We start from the raw sequence: 16,746 nt of genomic DNA, 5'->3' as shown, positions 1-16,746 counted from the left end.
CAAAAACCAGTTCTATTCGTCCATATAAGCAGCAAAACATCGGAAAGGAAATTTTAATAAGAATAATATTATATTAAGGGCGCCTGGGTGGCTCAGTCGGTTAAGCCTCTGGACTCTTGATTTCAGCTCAGGTCATGACCTCAGAGTTCCTGAGATGGAGTCCCGAATCAGGCTCTGCACTGACAGCGTGAATTCTGCTTGGGATCCTCTCGCTCCCTCTCTCTTTGCCCATCCTGGCCCCCCCAAAAAACATTAAAAAAAATAATATTACTGGGGGGCGCCTGGGTGGCTCAGTCAGTTGAGCGTCCGACTTCAGCTCAGATCATGATCTCGCAGTCTGTGAGTTCGAATCCCGCATCGGGCTCTGTGCTGACAGCTTGGAGCCTGGAGCCTGCTTTGGATTCTGTGTCTCCTTCTCTCTGCCCCTCCCCCGTTCGTGCTCTGTCTCTCAAAATTAAGTAAATGTAAAAAAAAAAATGTTTTTTAAATAATATCATATTAGTTTCAAAACCCATAAAATATCTAGCAAAAGGTATACCAGACCTCCATGCAAAACGTTACCGAAAGAAATTTTAAAACACAAAAAATTACAGTGATTAAGGCAGCACGAGCTTGTGGAAGGACAGTTTGACAGAACAGAAGAAGGCCAGAAACAGAAGCCCTGTGACAGGGGGTCAATCCGATCCATGACAACAGCAACACTGCAGGGAAAGAATGGTCTTCCGGTAAGCGGCGCTAGGTCAGCCGGAAAAAAAGAGTGTTATCTGACCCCCACCCTACGGTCCCCCACAGAAATCGATTTGAGATATAAACCATGGACCCATCTGGATGTGAAACATAAAGCTTTTTTTTTATATTTATTTTTGAAAGCAAGTCGGGGAGGGGTGGAGGGGGGGCGGGCAGAGGATCCAAAACAGGCTCTGTGCCAACAGCAAGGAGCCCAGTGTGGAGCTCGAACTCACGGACGGGATAGCGAGATCGAGACCCGAATCGAAGTCGGTTGCTCAACCGACTGAGCCACCCAGGCGCCCAGCTTGGCGACACGGTTCTTAGTAAATTCAGTGTCTTAAAGTTGTGTTACATCATTTGTGCCAAGGGGAAAGTACAAGTCAAAAGGAAAGATTTTAGGGGAGGGGGCATGGGAGCTCTCTGGGGAGGAGGTGGTAAGAGAAGCCTTGGGTTCTGCACCCCTACCCCGTGGGGGGAGAGACTCGGGGATGGCGGCCGCCCTTTCCAAAGGAAAAAAGCGCTTCCAATTCCAACAGGATTACAGCAAGTTGTGTGCAGCTGAGACATCCTCTGGACAGGCGGGCTGAAGGTTTTGTTTCAAATGGAATGAACCGGTTCTATCTGTCACCTGAACTTGGCAAAGAAACTGTTACCTTGATGAAAATCAACAGCCAACCCACAGTAAAAAAAAAAAAAAAAAAAAAAAATGGACATAATTCTAAAAAAAATTTTAAAAGAGAATTACCCCCTCCAAAGTGTGTTGCTATTCTCTCTTCCACGTTTTCCTCTTTGAACTTGCAGGATTTTTTAGCAAGGTTTTTCTCTTTTTTTAAGTGTTTATTTTTGAGACAGAGAGAGAGAGAGAGCTCACTTGAATACACATGCTAGCAGGAGGGAGGGGCAGAGAAAGAGAGAGAGAGAATCCCAAACTATCAAAACACAGCTTGATGTGGGACCAGATGCTTAACTGACTGAGCCACCCAGGCACCCTAGAACATTTTTCTTTTTAATTTTTTTTAATGTTTATTCATTTTTTGAGACACAGAGCGTAAGTGGGGGGAGGGGGAGAGAGAGAGACGAGACACAGAGAGGGGCTCAAACTTATGAACCGCGAGATCATGACCTGAGCCAAAGTTGGACATTTAACGACTGAGGCAGCCAGATGCTCCAGGTTTTCCTCTTTTTTAAAAAACCCTAATCATTCCAACTCTTCAGCTCGGTTCATGATCTCACAGTTTGTGGCTTCGTGCCATGCATCGGACTCTGTGCTGACAATGAGGAGCCTGCTTGGGATTCTCTCTCCCTTTCCCTCTGCCCCTCCCACGTCTGCACCCTCTTCTTTTCAAAATAAATAAATAAACTTAAAAAAAAAAACAACAAAACTCTAAACACTCGACAATAAAACAGCTCCAGGGAGAATTCACAGGCATTTGTAAGAAACTTCTGAGGGGCCAGAGAGGTGCAAAGGGACAGGAAGGAAGCTTAGGACGTTTGGAGAGGGGAATGGTCACAGAGGAGAGAGGAGGTGACAGAAGGTTCAAGGTGCTGTTTCCCCCTGGAGAGATGAAATGCCTGGGCCCGTGTGAGGCGGCTGCCAGAGGGTGGGAGAGAGCCCCAGGGTGAGGGAGAGAGAGCCCCATGGCGAGGGCAGGGCTGGGAAAGGCTGGGCAGGGAGGCAGCGTGGTGGGCAGGGGAGGGGCGTGGCAGCTGCTGCTGGAGCCCAGTCAGCTCTGTGTCCTCCTCCCTGCACGGGGCCGGTGCCCACAGCTGGCCAGGCTCCTAGGCCCCTCCTCTCTACACCCCTGCAGGCCCACCACCAGGGGAGCCTCTACCCTCCACCCACAGAGGGGGCTACAGCCTGCACGGTGTGTGTCAAAGATGCGGAGACGGGGGTGCTGCGCCCGCTAAGACCCAGAAGAGCCTCTTGGGTAATGGAGGACATTACGCTAAAGAGTCAGGCTGCCTAAGGCCGCATATGAGACCAGAACACCAGCCCGGGGTTCCGCTCGGCCGCCGCTCTTTCCGTAGGGAGAGAAACTGTAGAAACTGGCTTTTGAGTTCCATGCGCAAAGGCGGAGCACTGTCTTCCTCCTGTCACGTTTCAAAATCCACCTTCGAGGGGTTGTCCCCTTCTGGCCAATGAGGACACCCCTGGTGCGAAACACCTCAGCTTTCCATGAAAACAAGCGGACCGTCACCTGCACCCCAAAAGCACCCGTGCGACGACTAGGACTGAGCCAAAGGCTAACACACGGCGAACAGTCAAGGGCAAGCAACAGAGACCGCGAAACGCCAAGATGAAACACTGGCTTGACTTCCATGCGTCTGACACTCAGCCGAGCATAACGAGGCACCGCGACCTTCGCTCGCCGTGGGACACGTGAACCCGCCTGGAGCGGCCCGCTGGGCAGCAGACGCCACGAGGAATTGGCTCCGGGACAGGAGGAAGAGTCACCACGTGCACAGACCACCCCACAGGCACGCGTGCTGGTTACTGCTTTCCTCCCCATCACCGACCGCGAGCCCACGAGCGTGCCATGCACCGTTCGACCACACCATTTATAATGACAAGGGCCCCCCTCGAATACGCGCCAGTCCCATGCGGGGCACGTGGCTCGTGCAGGCTGTGGCTAGCTGACAGGTGTGTGAGGGGCGGCAGGGTGCACAGGCCCCCCGTTCCAGGATAGCCACCGTCCTGGGCTGGGGCGTGGGGGGGTGCTGCCCCGGGGGTTCCGAGCAGGGCTGTCCCCGGGGCCCTGGCTGCAGCTGCGCCTTCTCTTCAGCCGCCTCCCTGACCCGTGTCCCTGTGCTTCAGCTGCCCCCTGGATGCCTGAGGAGTCGCTGGGGCTGTGGGGGCGGGGAGGGGGGTGACAGCAAAAGGTGGGGACTTCCTTTAGCGCCTGACAAACAGACTACCTGTTCCTACAGGTGCAGCCAAACACTGGAGGCTTTCTGAGCCAGAGGACAGCAGAGCTAATGGAGAGAGACCCCCCTCTTACCTTATAGGGCATAGATTCAAAAAAGATGGACGTAGCAGAGATTTTCTTCTTGTCTGTCATGAACCCGTGGGTCAGGTGGCCCCCGTCGGGCAGGTCCAGGCCCATGATGCGCCCGTGGGGTTCCACCAGCGCGGTATACACGGCGAAGTTTGCCGGGGAGCCTGGAACACGAGACCAGACGCGGTATGGTGACTTCTGCCCACGAGGCCCCAAGCAGGACCCCAGAGCTTGGCCACCAGGCAGGCCATCAACCAGGAGTGGACAGAACAGGCCTGGCCACCACTGTGCACCCCCCACAGCGCCACGGAGGGTCGCCTGCAGCAAACCCCCTGAGAATAAGGGACAGGTGTTGAGGAAGGGTGAGTCAGGTGGACGCCAAGGTTGAGGGAGAGAGAGAGAGAGATGCGCCGACCCGGGAGGGGCTTATCCTGTTTTTTACTTGTCTGTGGGCAGAGTCCTTGTTAAGACTCCTTTGGGTGAAAGGTGGCCCTGGGAGACTGGCAGGCAGGGGTCTGCCCAGGCAATTACCTGAGTAGGGCTGGACATTGACCCCCCAGCATTGGGGGTCCAGACCATAGACCTGTAGCGCCCGCTTCTGACAGAGGATCTCCAGCTCATCGATGAACTCGGTCCCGCCATAATACCTGCGGGAGAAAGCAGACTTAGGCCCCCCTCCGGCCCCCAACCTCTGTGCACAGTACAGAGGCCAAAGAAGCTTCAGGCTGGGACAGAAGAATAAAAGCAGAGAAGCAGTAAGAGCACGTACCCTGAGCCCCCATACCACTCATCGCCTCTCCGTGCCAAGCTGGCTGTGTGACTGAGCAAGCATCACCTCATCTAGAAGGAAATTCCTTGGGTTTTTTTGATGTTTATTTATTTTTGAGAGTGGGGGAGGGGCAGAGAGAGGGAGACAGAGGACCCAGAGTGGAGTCTGCACTGACAGCAGAGAGCCCAACGCGGGGCTCGAACTCATGAACTGCGAGACCATGACCTGAGCCGAAGTCGGATGCTCAATCCAGGTGCCCCTAGAAGGAAATTCTGACGCAGGCTACGTGGATGAATCTTGAGGACATTACCCTTATGCTAAGTGAAATAAGCCAGTTACAACTGTATGCTTTCCCTTATAGAAGGTTCCAAGAGGAGTCAGAGTCCTAGCGACAGAAATGTGGAAAGGGGGTTTCTAAGGGCTGGGGGGGGGGGGGGGGTGGTGTGGAATATTTTTTGTTTTTGCAGTTCTAATAAAATTATACTTGTTTCATAATTACATATGAAAATTTACCACATATTTTTTTATCTGTATATTCATCATAACAACTCAGTAGAGCATTTGTAACACCTCTACCTGACAGTCACAGAAACCTTAAAATTTTTTAATACGTATACTAATTTCATCACAGTAAAGGACATATAACAGAATTTAAATCTGAACCATTTTTAAGCACACAGTTTACTAGTGTTTAAGTACTTCACACGGCTAGGTATATTCCCGTTCTGTGTAACAGATCTCTAGAACTTTCTCATCTTGCAAAACCGAAACTCTATACCCAACGAGCAGCAACGCCCCTCCCCCCTCCCCCGCAGCTGCTAGTAACCATCATTCCCTTTTCTCTGTGATCTTGACAACTCTGGATACCTCACAGTGGCAGCATGTAGTATCTATATTTTTATTTTTTAGACAGAGAGGGAGAGCATGCAAGCAAGTGGGGGGGGGGGAGGGCACAGGGGCAGAGAGAGAGAGAATCTCAAGCAGGCTTCACACTCAGTGCAGAGCCCGATGCAGGGCTGGATCCCACGACCCTGAGATCACGACCTGAGCTCAAATCAAGAGTTGGATACTCCACTGACTGAGCCACGCAGGTGGCCCATGTATCTGTATATATTTTTTTTAACATTTATTTTTGAGACAGAAAGAGAGACCATGAACACGGGAGGGTCAGAGAAAGAGGGAGACACAGAATCTGAAACAGGCTCCAGGCTCTGAGCTGTCAGCACAGAGCCCGACACAGGGCTCGAACCCACGGACCGCGAGCTCATGACCTGAGCCGAAGTCGGCTGCTTAACCGACTAAGCCACCCAGGTGCCCCGCATGTATCTGTATTTTTAAGACTTTCATTTAGCACAATGTTCTCCTGGTTCATCTTTGTTGTCACATGTGACAGCATTTTCTTCTTCTTTAAGGCTGAAGAGGACATTTTATTATATGGATATGCCACATTTTGCTTATCCATTCATCCATCCGCCGACACTTGGGATGCTCCCCCCTCTTGGCTATTGTGAATGATGCTGTGATGAACAAGTCTTGAAACAGAAAGGGGCTTTGCTGAATAATCTGGAAGGTCCCTTCCAGCCCCAGATTCTCTGCTTTGTCACCAAAGAAGGGTGCGGTCTCCCCAAGCTTGAGGGACAGCAGGCCATGCTTGGGGAAGCATTGAGGACCTTCAGGAATGTCAGGGCTGCAAAGGGACTTGGCAATTAACCATCTTCCAGGGGAGCAGCCATGAGGATGGCGTTCAAGGTCATGGTGAGGCTCCGGCGCCCCTCCTGCCTTGCCTCAAACAGATGAGCCACACGCAGACCCAGATCTGGAGCGTGCAAACCTCATCGTGCCCTTTACCACGGGCCTTGGTGCAGCCTCCTTCACCTACCCAAGTCCATCTCCTGATCTGGAGGGGGGGTGAGAGCGCGGACTTTGCAGTCAGGCTGCAGGAAACACGAACACGCACGTGGCCATGCTCAGCCCAATGCCTAGAACACAGCACTGCATTTCACCCTCAGTTACGAGGCAACTGCTATCTTACTAACCGCCGAGAATTTTCAATTAAACGATGGCTTGCCATCAATCAGTTTCATCCTAGTTTCAGAGATGTGAAAATGTGAAAAAGTGAGTGCTCAGGGTTGATGAAACCCAGCAAGTACTCTGGTTAACGTCAGAGCTGTTCCCAGATGCTGTCCCCAGCTCCGCATGGAAATTCAGCTCTCGGGGCAGGGGATTCAGAAGCCTGATCTGGGCCTGGGATCTAAGCTGTGTTCTTCATGTTGTTCTGTCTAATCTCCCGTTTGGTCTTTCCGCATCTAGCGGCCCCACCCTGAGTCACCTCGATGGCATAAACTCAAGTGTGGTCAAAAAGGGGTTATTGAGGGGCACCTGGGTGGCTCAGTCAGTTCAGCACCTGACTCTTGGTTTCGGCTCAGGTCATGATCTCTCGGTTTGTGGTTTCGAGCCCCATGTTGGGCTCTGTGCTAACAGCACAGAGCCTGCTTGGAACTCTGTCTCCCTCTCTCTCTCCGTCTCTCCCTTGCTCATGTGGTGAGCTCTCTCTCTCACACACAAAATAAATAAACTTTAAAAAAACCAAAAATGAATATAACTTCCTGTGGTTCTCAGATCACAGCGCAGGTAAACCCAACATTCCATGCAGCGACGACAGGTTGAGTTGTCACTTACTTCCAGGTCACTCCCGGTACAGATTTAATTACTCACAGAGCAGCAACCTTCCACAGTGCCACTCAGGGCACTGACCTTTTTTTCTAGAGGCTCGACAGTGGCCCAGCAGCTCCAGACTCCTTATGGACTGGCCTGTTATTCTAGAAAGCCCCCACAGGGACTGGTAAAGGACCCTGAGTATAGCTAGCTGTCCTAAGAAGATCAGCACTAGAACATGCTGGGAATCGCAAACGAGTTACGACAGGACCAGCGCGGAACAGAAATCCCCACAGTTGAGTGCTTTGCTGTTTTCTGACATGTCCACATTGTTTGGACTCTGTTCGGACTCAGGAGCCCACGTCACTGTGTCAGAAGCAGGCCTTCGGTGACATTCACATACCTCTGCCCTGGGTACCCTTCAGAGTACTTGTTATTTAAGCAAGAGCCCAGAGCCTCCAGAACTGCCCGGCTGGCGAAATTCTCTGAGGCGATCAGCTCCAGCCCAACCCTCTGCCGGTTACTCTCCTTCTTGATGATGTCGTAAACCTGAGGAGATCAGAAGAGACAGTGAAAGTCTGGACATTTCAGGTTAGCATTTTGCTCTGATCAAAGCAATAGCCTATTAACGCGAAGACGCACTATTAAAGATTCGCATTTTACCCCCGAAAGTGGACCATACACCCTAACAACTCAACTGAGGAGACTCCCATAGAACTTAAAGAATAGAGAGATCTTCCTCAGATTGTAGCGTTCAGGAAGGAATTACTAGAAGACAATGGATCAAGGGAAACAAAATTGAGAGAAAATGATCTTTAAAATAAGTATCCCGGGGCACCTGGGGGGCTCAGTTGGTTAAGTGGCTGACTCTGGCTCAGGTCTTGATCTCATGGTTCATGAGTTCAAGCCCCGCCTCGGGCTCTGCACCAAGAGTGTGAAGCCCACTTGAGATTCTCTCTCTCTCCTTCTATCTCTCTGTCCCTCCCCCAGCTGTGCGCGTGTGCTCTCTCTCTCTCAAAATACATAAATAAAACTTAAAAAAAATAAGTCTCCCGCCTTAAAAATCAATAAATAAGTACCCCACCGATTTTTAATTTTACACTATCTCATTATTTTTATCCCTATGTTTCACCAAGTTTCTCCCTCCCTGAACTGTATTCCTTGCTCTCCTTCCTTAAAATAAAAGTTGCTTTGGTAAACCCAAATGGACAGAAAGGAGACCACTGGTGGCCGAGGGTTGGGGAGTTTGGGGGGAGGGGGCACGGGGGTGACTGCTCATGGGGTCGAGGTTTCTCTTTGGGGGGATAAAGTGGTCTAAAATTGGCTGCGAACGTACTAAAAACCACTGACGTGTGTGCTTTCACTGGGTGACTTGTATGGGAAGTGAATGATCTCTTGAGTATAAAGCTGTTAAAAAACACACACACAAAAGATGCTTCTCGGTGTCTACATATACTCCTCTGGCCTGGAAGGAAAGGGCCAAATCTCAATGACCCCTCCCAGGCCCCTTTCCTCCAGGGCAGCCAGCACAGTGCTCTGCACTCTGCAGAAACTCAGAAATGTCCAAATTTACCCACAGGGGAGGACTCTTAGCCACTTTCTCAGCCACTGCCTCTAAATCTGGCATTCTTCTACTAACGGCAAAGCTGTCCCCGAATAAGGTTTCTTTAGGGGTAGAGCTGGAGAATTAAACAAGAGCCTCTGCTTATTTGTTTAAACAAGTTTAAAGGTTTATTTATTTAAGTAATCGCTACCCTCAACACGGGGCTCGAACTCATGACCCCGAGAGCAAGAGTCGCATGCTCTTCCTGCTGAGCCAGCCCGGTGCCCACCTCCGCTTTCAGAGCATCAGTGAAGACGTCTCACCTCGGTGTCGCAGTCTTTGAGGGGCTGTGCCAGCATCTTCTCATGCGAGGACCACAGGTCAGCATCCTTGTGAGCCCCGTTGACTTGAGCTGTCATTGCACCGGTTCAAGGTTGCCTAAAAATGGAAACGCTGCCGGCATTAAACTCAGTCAAAGCTCACGGCAACCTGTGGGTTCTCCCGCGCTGCCCACGTCCTGACATTTCTATGGCCTTTCCCTCAGAACTGCTTGGCAAACATGAAGACGACATCCTATTGCAAAACAACTGTGCGGTTCCTTTCTGAACTGTGGACATCAGCTTCTTAGCCCGTGAGCAGAGAGAACTCCCCGCCCTCCCGGATGAGGCCTGATCCAGCCTAGAGGGAGCCCAGGACCCTCTTCAAAACTAAACTTTTCCTGGTTACAGGGTATCTCCCCACCTAAAGTAGGTGCCTTGAAGGCAAGAAGGGTTAACCTTTTTTTTTTTTTTTTTTTTAACTCCCCACCCAGAACTCAGCACAGCCACACAAGAAGGAAGATTGGCCAAATGCCTGAACAAATGAATTGCTGACTTGGGGGTTTTTCTTCCCATTTTTCAAGTAATGAAAATGAGGGCTTAGAAAAGGATTTCAGCCCAGGGCTACACAGCAGGTTGGCCATGAAGGACGGACTCAAAACCCCCAAACATACACTCTAAGTACCCCACAGAGTTCCTACAGGAGCTATGAGTTGAGGCACATGCTTGCTTAAATATAAACCCTCCTGTAAAAACTACAGGTCATATTTGCACGTCTGAAAAGTCAGCAGAAAAATCGCATCCCATTAAAATATAGATGACCAGGGGGCACCTGGGTGGCTCAGTCAGTTAAGCGTCTGACTTTTGCTTGCAGCTAAGGTCATGATCTCACGGTTTGTGAGTTCGAGTCCCGCAATGGGTTCTGTGCTGACAGTGAGGAGCCTGCTTGGGATTCTCTCTCCTTCTCCCTCTACCCTTCCCTCACTTATACTCTCTCTCTCTGAAAGATAAATAAATAGGGGCGCCTGGGTGGCTCAGTCGGTTAAGTGTCTGACCTCAACTCAGGTCATGATTCTGCAGTTCCTAGGTTCAAGCCCTGCGTCGTCGGCTCGGTGCTAACAGCTCAGAGCCTGGGACCTGCTTTGGATTCTGTGTCTCCCTCTCTCTTTCTCTCTCCCTCCCCCACTCACACTCAGTCTTTCTCAAAAATAAATAAACATTAAAAAAAAGTTAAAAAAAATAAACTTAAAAAATATATATATATGAATGACTGGAAATGCAAGTTTCTTAACCTATGTTTCTGCAAAGAACGAGAATTTGTGAGCAGTAGGATATCCTCCAGTATTAAAGTGTAAATATTCACAGGAACTAAGCTCCCTTAATCAATAGTTGGCGGCTTTTCAGCACTTTGCCATTCATTTGGTAAGTTTTGATTTCAGTTCATTCATTTGTCAAGTATTTCTCGAGGACCTTCCCTGTGGCAACCACAGCGTTGGTACTGGGCCTGCCTCCGTGGGGCTCCCCTTGTGAGGAAGCCCAGCAGCGGACAAGACGGGTGCAGCTGGATAGAACCAGGAAAATGGCACGGAGGACAAGGCTGACCGCTGGGTCAGGGACCTATTGGTGGAGATAAATCTAGAGGACGTCTAGATGGGGAAAGCCAGTCAGGAGGAGAGAGCCCGTTTCCTGAGAGTACTGTGAAATAATAAGAAATAGATAATTAATCTCTGCTCCTAAAACCCTTGTGATGGGGGGGGGGGGGAGGGGCGGGGTGGTGGATGAGTGCCTTTGTCCTACTTAGGTGACTCTGGGTGGGCTCCTGACGGGTCACCAGAAAGACCAAGCCATGAGCAGGAGCTTGGAATTTTCCATCCCACTCCCCATTCTCCAGAGAGGGGAGAGTTGCTAGAAAGTGAGCTAGTAATTGATCAGGCAGAGGTGAGGAAGCCTCTGTGAAAATTCCAAAAGTATGGGGCTCAAGGAGCCTCCACGGGTGAACACATCCACGTACCCGGAGGATGGTGCACCCCCAACTCTAGGGGGACAGAAGTTCTTGCACTTGGGACCTTCCTAGACCTTACCCTAAGTATCTCTTCATCTGGCTGTTTATCTGTTTCCTGCCTTTATGGTATTTTTTATTATAGAATGAACTGGTAAAGGTAAGCCAATGTTTCCGAGTTCTGTGAGCTTAGCAAATGACTGAATCCAAGGAGGGTGGTTCACAGGAACCTCCAATGTGTAGCCAAGTCATACAGAAGTTGTGGGTAACCTGGAGACCTTCTACATCTGTGAGTGGGGGGCACAGTGAGTGGGACTGAGCCTTTAACCTGTGGGGTCTGCACTAACTCCAATTAGCATCAGAATTGAATTGAACTGTAGGACCCCCCGGCCCGTGTCACAGAATTGCTGATGTGTGGAAAACCCATGCATCTGGTGTCAGGAGGGTGGTAGCAGGGGGAGAGGGAAGGGGGCATGTAGCAGAAGAGTGTAGTTTTCCTATGCAAGCTCACACACGCTCTCATTTGCTAGACAAACATTCCCGCTAAATAAAACAGTAGTCCCAAATCACAGGGATCGTCCCTAACCTCCAGTAGAGCCAGCAAGAAGAAACTACCAGTAATTGTTAACCAGGAAATTCCTAACTGGGCTTTCAAATCAGTCATTATTTTAACCCAAGCACCAGGGGATTAGAAATAAGCCACGTGAAGGGATGGCTTAGGGCACCGTGTCCAGGGAGGGCTTCTCCGTGCTGATCCCGGCACTCAAGCACGGCCAGCAACCCAAGACCGGCCAGCAACCCAAGACCCTCTGCATCGGGTCAACACACATGCCCTTGGCAGGTGGTAAACCCACCAAAAACAGCACAAGAGTCAAAATAGGCCCTCTGGTCCTAGAATCTGGAAGAGAAAAGCTTCCTTTACATATTGACTACTCAAGGTTAAAAAGAGCTCGAAGGTGGCAGGCAAGCAACACAGAGAAACTATTGCTCAACCGCCAAATAACTGAAGTCCATTTGGGGCCCCCCTCCTCCGAGGCAGGTCAGATCTACAATCATTCTGGGAAAGGAGTTCAGGTCCATTGTGCTCTGGACAAAGAACAGAAAGTCCCCACCCGCATCTCTGTTCTCACTGGCGTCCCTTCAGCAGACCACCTGCAGCCCCGTGCCCTCACTTCAAATCTTTTCCTTACCGGATGATGCTAATTCCAAGTCAGTTACCTCTGTAGCTGTGGGGGGTGGTAGGGCTGCTCCTGTGGCCCCGCCCTCCAGCTGTCACTGCCCACCCACCTGTATCCCATACCACTCAGGATCAAGCCATCCCCCACATGGGGTACTTAATCCACACCCTTCTTAAACCCATACTCTTGAGTCCAAACTAAGCCTTTTTCTTTTAACCATGAAGAAGTTTGAATGCTTTATTCAAACACGGAGATCAAGATTCTTTGTTTTGTTTCAATTAAATCAATTACACCTACTATAGATCTCATCTGTGGTATCTTTGAAGTCAATTAGACCTACTATATCCTGGGGCAATCTGAATTACAGTAAGGAAGACAAAGATCTTGAATGTAAATAGCTAATTTATGTGTCAACTTGACCGGGGAGGACCAGATAGTTGATAAAACAAGAAAGAGATCCCTCTTTTAAGATGCAGAGGGAAGGTCATCCTTTTTAAGCTAATATTATATTTAGAAAAGACACGTATTTTAGAAAAGAGCATATTTTCTTGAGGTTTGGAGGTTGGCAGAAAAATAATATACCTTGAACTTTTTCCTCATTTTTTTAACTGATAAACTATACATAAGATTTACCATTTTAACCATTTTTTAATTAAAATAATTTTTATTTAAAAAAATTTTTTAACGTTTATTTATTTTTGAGACAGAGAGAGACAGAGCATGAATGGGGGAGGGTCAGAGAGAGGGAGGCACAGAATCTGAAACAGGCTCCAGGCTCTGAGCTGTCAGCACAGAGCCCGACGCGGGGCTCAAACTCACGGACCGCGAGATCATGACCTGAGCCGAAGTCGGCCGCTTAACCGACTGAGCCCCCCAGGCGCCCCTAAAATAATTTTTATTAAAAATTTTTTTTTTCTATTTCACCCATCCCCCCCCCCCCAGCCACCTCCCCTCTGGCAACCATCAGTTTGTTCTATATTGAAGAGTCTATTAATTTCTTTTTTCTTTGCTCAGTTGTTTTGTTTCTTAAAATCCACAAATAAATGAAACCAAAATGGTATTTGTCTTTCTATGCCATTTTAACCATTTTTTAAAATGTTTATTGGGGTGCCTGGGTGACTCAGTCGATTAAGCTGCCGACTTGGGCTCAGGTCATGATCTCACTGCTCGTCAATTCGAGCCCCCCGTTGGGCTCCGTGCTGACAGCTCAGAGCCCGGAGCAGGATTCTGTGTCTCCCTCTCTCTCTGCCCCACCTTCTCCCCACCCCGCCCCCATGCTTTCTCTCTAAAAATATATTTTTTAATGTTTATTTATTTTTGAAAGAGAGAAACTGCGAGTCGGGGAGGGTCAGAGAGAGAGGGAGACACAGAATCTGAAGCAGGCTCCAGGCTCTGAGGTGTCAGCACAGGGTGCAACATGGGGCTTGAACCTGTGGGCTGCGAGATCATGACCTGAGTGGAACTCAGATGCTTGACCTACTGAGCCACCCAAGGGCCCCTCTAAAAAAATTTATTTTAATGGTTTTTTTTTAGAGAGAGAGAGCTTGCAAGAGAGAGCAAGCAAGCAGGGGAGAGGCAGACAGAGAGAGGGAGAGAGAATGCCAAGCAGGCTCCACCTTTAGCACGGAGCCCAACTCGGGGTGAGATCATGACTGACGCCAAAATCAACAGTCACACGCAACCGACTGAGCCACCAAAACGCCCCCATTTTAACCACTTTTAAGTGCAATTCAGCGGCATTAAATACACGGACTTTGTTGTGCAACCACGTCCACCATCCATCTCCAGAACTTTTTCATCATCCCAAACTGCAATTCTGGGTACCCACTGAACACCTCTCCAAGATGGTGGTCACAATTGTTCCATGTCTATGAATTTGACTATTTCAATTACCTCGGTAAACGAAACCACACACTTGCCCTTTTCTGTCTGGCTTATTTCACGTGGTGCAAGGTCTTCAAAGTTCACCCATGTTGCGGCACGTGTTGGAATTTCCTTCCCTTTTAAGTCTGGATAATATTCCACTGTATATAGATGCCACACAGTATATAGTTTATCCATTCATCCATCAGTGACACTTGGGTTGCTTCCACCTTTTGGCTACCATAAGTGATGCTGTTATGTGCCATGAACATGAACAAAATACCAAGTCCCCGCTTTCAATCCTTTCGAGTCTAGACCCAAAGTGGAATTGCTGGATCATCTGGTTAATTCTATGTTTAGTTCAAAACAAGCTTTTGATATTGAAGAGATCTACCCTACACTCCTGTTATTAGCCTGCAATTAGTTCATTCATTCCTGCAACAAATATTTATGGAGCAACTCCTGTGTCCCAGGCACTGAGCTAGGAACTAAGAATACGTGGGTCAATGAGACAGGGGCCCTGCTCTTATGAGGAGCAGACTAATAAACGTGGAAACGAGAAATACACAAGATAATCTCAGCTGGTGATGACTGCTATGAGGACTTAGAACAGACTGTGGAAGGCGCCTGAGCTGAGATCTCAAGTGCGAAGGAGCCAAGCTTATGAGATCTGGGATAAGAACAAACACCTTACCCTCTGAAAGTGTTCCTCCCCTTATCGCCTTTAGTGCAAAAGCCCTAAAGTGGTAAGAAATTTGACTTGTGAAGGGCCAGAAATCAGGCCCTTGTGGCTGAAGCTGGGGGAACAAAGCAGGGGCCCAAGAGATGAGACTTGAAGACCAAGGGTGAGAGCAGGGACGGGAGAACAGATTCTTCACCTTGACAGCACAAGTTTCAAACTGGGTCCTAGAAATCTGGTCTTAAGCCATTTCCTCCATCCATCTGTGAAATCTGAAAGTAACAACTACAGAAACCCATCTGGGGGAGATCAAGGGTATGTAAGAGCAGGTGGCAGATATCTCACAAGCCAGACCCCTCCAGTTCTCCCACTCCCCACCCACACCCGAGGAAACTGTGCTGAAGGCAGCCTGCCGGGTTCAAATCCTGCTCTCCTCTTCCTAATGTGCAACCCCAGTTACTGACACCTGTTTCTCAGTCCCCTCATATAAAACACAGGAGTGAAGACAGTTCTGAACTGGGAGGGAGAGTTAAATGAGCTACAAGACCTACGTAGAGCACGTAGAACAGACCAGGCACAAAGTACTGAAACCTACCAGCTACTATGGTTATTAAAGAAACCTGGGGTCCTTAGGGCCATCTTTGTCACCACTCAGGAACCTGGGCTGAGCACCCCTGGAGAACACAGCCCACTGCAGCCGTTACTATCATCAAGTGCTGGATATTTCTGTTGGGGAAACAGCACTCTGCACGTGTAGCACGAGCCTCACCTCAACCCCACGGAAACAGACCTGGCAAGCGAATTTACTTGCCAAGGTCCTCAGCCTCCCCACGCCTACAAATCTTCCCTGGACCTTTGCAAGTGGAACCGGCCAGAAGTCTCCTGAGGGAACTACCCTGTTGAATGCCATCTGGATGTCCCACACACAGATTCTGTGTTTCCTACCTTATAGAGAAGGAAACCGAGGCTAAGAGAGCTAAGTGGTCTAAAGTCCTACAGAGATAAGAGCCAGAATCTGAACTCGGGTTTACCTTTAGTTCCAAAGCATGTTCCCAGAACTAAATGAAAGCACAAGCTGCCCACCTCCAGTGTGCGTTCCCTCAAGTAAGAAATTTAAAATGTGATTCCATAAGGACCTGAACTGGTGTTTCCAGTCTAGCAACTGCCTAAAGACACATGTTTGTGCTGGTCTCAGCGGACCAAGGGTCACTTAACTTCCAGGACCATGAAGCACAGGGCACCAGGCCAAGAATCCTACAGTGCAACGTTTGTCTCCTAGAACAGGGGGTGACAGACTGCAGACAACAGGCGCAGCCTCTCCCCGGCGGGGATCTGTTCACACTCCAAAAGCAGAGCAGGCCATATATGCAATGGTTGAACGCACAGCCTTTGAGCGCTTCCGTTTGATTCCAGGCTCTGCCATTTTGCTATCCGCAAGGTCGCGCCTAAGTCGGCTCTTCGAGCCTCACCTTCCTCATCTGTAAAATGGGCCACGTGATAGCACTCCACTTGCAGCGCTGTTGAGAGCATACTGTAGCGAGGTGAAGGGCTGCGCTTAAATTTAAAATGCTCTACGAGAAAACTGCTCAGCAGGGAGCGACTCCTCTAACGGCAATAAACCGTCGCATCTGTGTCAAAGGCCGAGCCCACCAGTGACCAGAGACCGGGCATCCGGGCTCGCCGCCGTCCCACCCCTCATGCCAGGCACTAGTAAAGCGCTCCTCACCTTTTCCGGCTTCTCAGAGCCGCCGGGGGAAGCGGGGCGGAAAGGCGCACACAACAAAGCGTCCCGAGAGCGTTGGGCACACCAAGGTCCTGGCACCCAAAGCCGCCCACCTATCGGAGCGGTGTCCCGCACACCGGCCGGGCGACCCCGAGGCCCCACGCTGCTGCCGCCGCTGCCACTCGGAGACCCGCTGACCCGCGCCCGACAGTGTGCCCGCCACGTGACACCTGCGTGAGAGTCCGGAACCCAGAACTTGGCGCGCCGCGACTCGCACACCAGTCGGTGCCCTCAG

At 49.9% G+C, this 16,746-nt stretch overlaps 1 protein-coding gene across 1 annotated transcript in view; it reads right to left on the bottom strand.

Annotated features, from left to right (window-relative positions):
* The window catches only part of SHMT1 (serine hydroxymethyltransferase 1), a 26,506-nt gene extending 9,760 nt beyond the window's left edge, over positions 1-16,746 (bottom strand). The window contains exons 1-5 of the mRNA XM_003996366.6: positions 16,455-16,746; positions 9,016-9,130; positions 7,553-7,698; positions 4,257-4,372; positions 3,729-3,889 (exon numbers count right to left, since the gene is read on the bottom strand). Of these exons, the coding sequence (XP_003996415.2) occupies positions 3,729-3,889; positions 4,257-4,372; positions 7,553-7,698; positions 9,016-9,111 (519 nt within the window). The 5' untranslated portion in view covers positions 9,112-9,130; positions 16,455-16,746. The remainder of the gene's footprint in view (positions 1-3,728; positions 3,890-4,256; positions 4,373-7,552; positions 7,699-9,015; positions 9,131-16,454) is intronic.

The sequence above is a fragment of the Felis catus genome, chromosome E1, assembly GCF_018350175.1.
Source record: "Felis catus isolate Fca126 chromosome E1, F.catus_Fca126_mat1.0, whole genome shotgun sequence".
NCBI lineage: Eukaryota > Metazoa > Chordata > Mammalia > Carnivora > Felidae > Felis > Felis catus.
This window is presented reverse-complemented; position numbering and strand designations above follow the sequence as displayed.